Source organism: Echinops telfairi, unplaced genomic scaffold (genome assembly GCF_000313985.2).
Source record: "Echinops telfairi isolate 266 unplaced genomic scaffold, ASM31398v2 ScPeMD7_7457;HRSCAF=8495, whole genome shotgun sequence".
Classification (NCBI taxonomy): Eukaryota; Metazoa; Chordata; class Mammalia; order Afrosoricida; family Tenrecidae; genus Echinops; species Echinops telfairi.
The window spans coordinates 29,551,678-29,553,463 of NW_022111357.1; the positions used below are offsets into that span (position 1 = coordinate 29,551,678).

At 54.8% G+C, this 1,786-nt stretch overlaps 1 protein-coding gene across 1 annotated transcript in view; it reads left to right on the top strand.

The window, feature by feature from the left end:
- Window positions 1-53: 53 nt before the first annotated feature.
- AGMAT (agmatinase) overlaps window positions 54-1,786 on the top strand; it is an 8,037-nt gene continuing 6,304 nt past the window's right edge. Inside the window, exons 1-3 of the mRNA XM_013005391.2 lie at window positions 54-88; window positions 669-848; window positions 1,061-1,263. Of these exons, the coding sequence (XP_012860845.2) occupies window positions 54-88; window positions 669-848; window positions 1,061-1,263 (418 nt within the window). The remainder of the gene's footprint in view (window positions 89-668; window positions 849-1,060; window positions 1,264-1,786) is intronic.

Here is a 1,786-nt window from a genome sequence, read left to right on the forward strand (position 1 = left end):
AAGTCACCATTTATTCAACATCACCTGGGTGGGCAGCACAGCATCTTGCCTAGATGACCGCACTTCATTCTTTCAACAGCAGGGGAAAGTAAACGCTCCAAAGCCCATGCCTGTAATCTCTTAATGGGAGGGAGTTTTGTCCTCCGGGGGACGTTGGACTACGTCTGTAATGAAAACACAGGTGCCTAGGTGGCATGGTGGGTGTGGGAGTTGGGCTGCAAACCTCAAAGCAGCAGTTTGAAACCACCAGTCCTGCCCCCAGAGAAACAGGAGGCTGTCTGCGCCAGTGCAGTAAAGGCTTGCAGCCTCAGGAACCTGCAGGGGCAGTTCTACTCTGTCCTCCGAGGTGAGTCCACTCCCTGACAATGAGTGCTAAGGAAAATGGGTTGTTCTCAACTACAAACCGAAAGGTCGGGGGTTTGAATCCACTCAGTAAGACTGCGGAAGGAACATCTGGAGACACAACGGCAGCTTCCGAATCCACTCCAAGGCCATGGGTTTGGAGTGTGTGCGTGTGTGGTTTTCACAACTGGGTGAGCAGTGGTGCGCTTGGCTCACGCTGCTGAACCTCCCATCATGCAAAGCTGCTCAAACTGTAGGTCACAACCCCATTCAGTTATATAACTGGGAAAAAAATTGGCATTCGTAAACGGTTTCTGATTGCACAGAGACCAGAGCTTAATCCAAAGTCAGAGGAGAAAAGACTCGCAGTGTTCCTGGCAGCGCCTGCCCGTGCAGCGGAAAAGGGTTGGAGAGTGGAGAGCGCAGGGAGCGCCCCTCAGAAGCCCAGGTGGTTTCCTGTCGGGAGAAAGAGGAGCTTTGCTACTCCTGGGGAGAGTCCCAGTTTGGTAAACTCCCAGGGACCGTCCTGCCCTGCCTAGGGGGCCGCTGGGAATCGGGATGGGCTCCTGGCCAGTGAGTTTGGCTCGTTGGATTGGCCAGGGCAGCAGTGACGGGATCCCACCCCGAATGCCCACGGTGGCATGGGGCTGCGGCGCAGGCCTGGGTTAGGCTGGGCTCCCAGTTTGGATGGCTTGTAGGATGGTCCTTTCTTTTCCAGGTTCGGCCCCCGGCGGATCCGGGAGGAATCGGTAATGCTGCGCGCTGCCAATCCCAGCACGGGGGCCCTCCCCTTCCAGTCCCTCATGGTCTCGGACCTGGGCGATGTGAATGTCAATCTGTACAACCTCCAGGAGAGCTGCCGGCTCATTCGAGAGGCCTACCAGAAAATCGCAGCCGCTGGCTGTGTCCCCCTGACCTTGGGTAATGGCGGTCTTGATGGCCGGTTCTGTTCTCTGGGGCGTACTTATCACGGGCTGGAGCCCGGCTCCAGGGCCAGCTCCAGTGGGCAGGGAGACCCAAGGGGAGGGACATTTAATGCACTGACTTGAACCCCCGAGGAGAGGATGTTTGGAGAGCATGACTCACGCCAGCCGGAAGGTGGGCACTTGCCCCCGGTGCAAAATTCAAAAAGTGCTAAATTTTTCAATTCTCAAGATCAAGATCCATCAAGTATTGCTGATTTTCTCCCGGTGCCAATTACTTTAGTACTTTGTTCAATCTGAGTTTTAAAAATAGGACATTTAAAATTTTGTCTCGATTGAGATTGTTCATGCCCCTTAAATCTTGCACCCACTCACATCAGCTACTTTATCCCCCACGTCCCAGCGCGGACACCTGAGCCAAGGCGTGGCGAAGGCTCAGTAGAAGTGTGTTCCTATGAGGTTATCTGAGGGGAGTGCTAACTGCAAAGGGGGTTTTCCACCCTCCCTAACCCCTCACACAC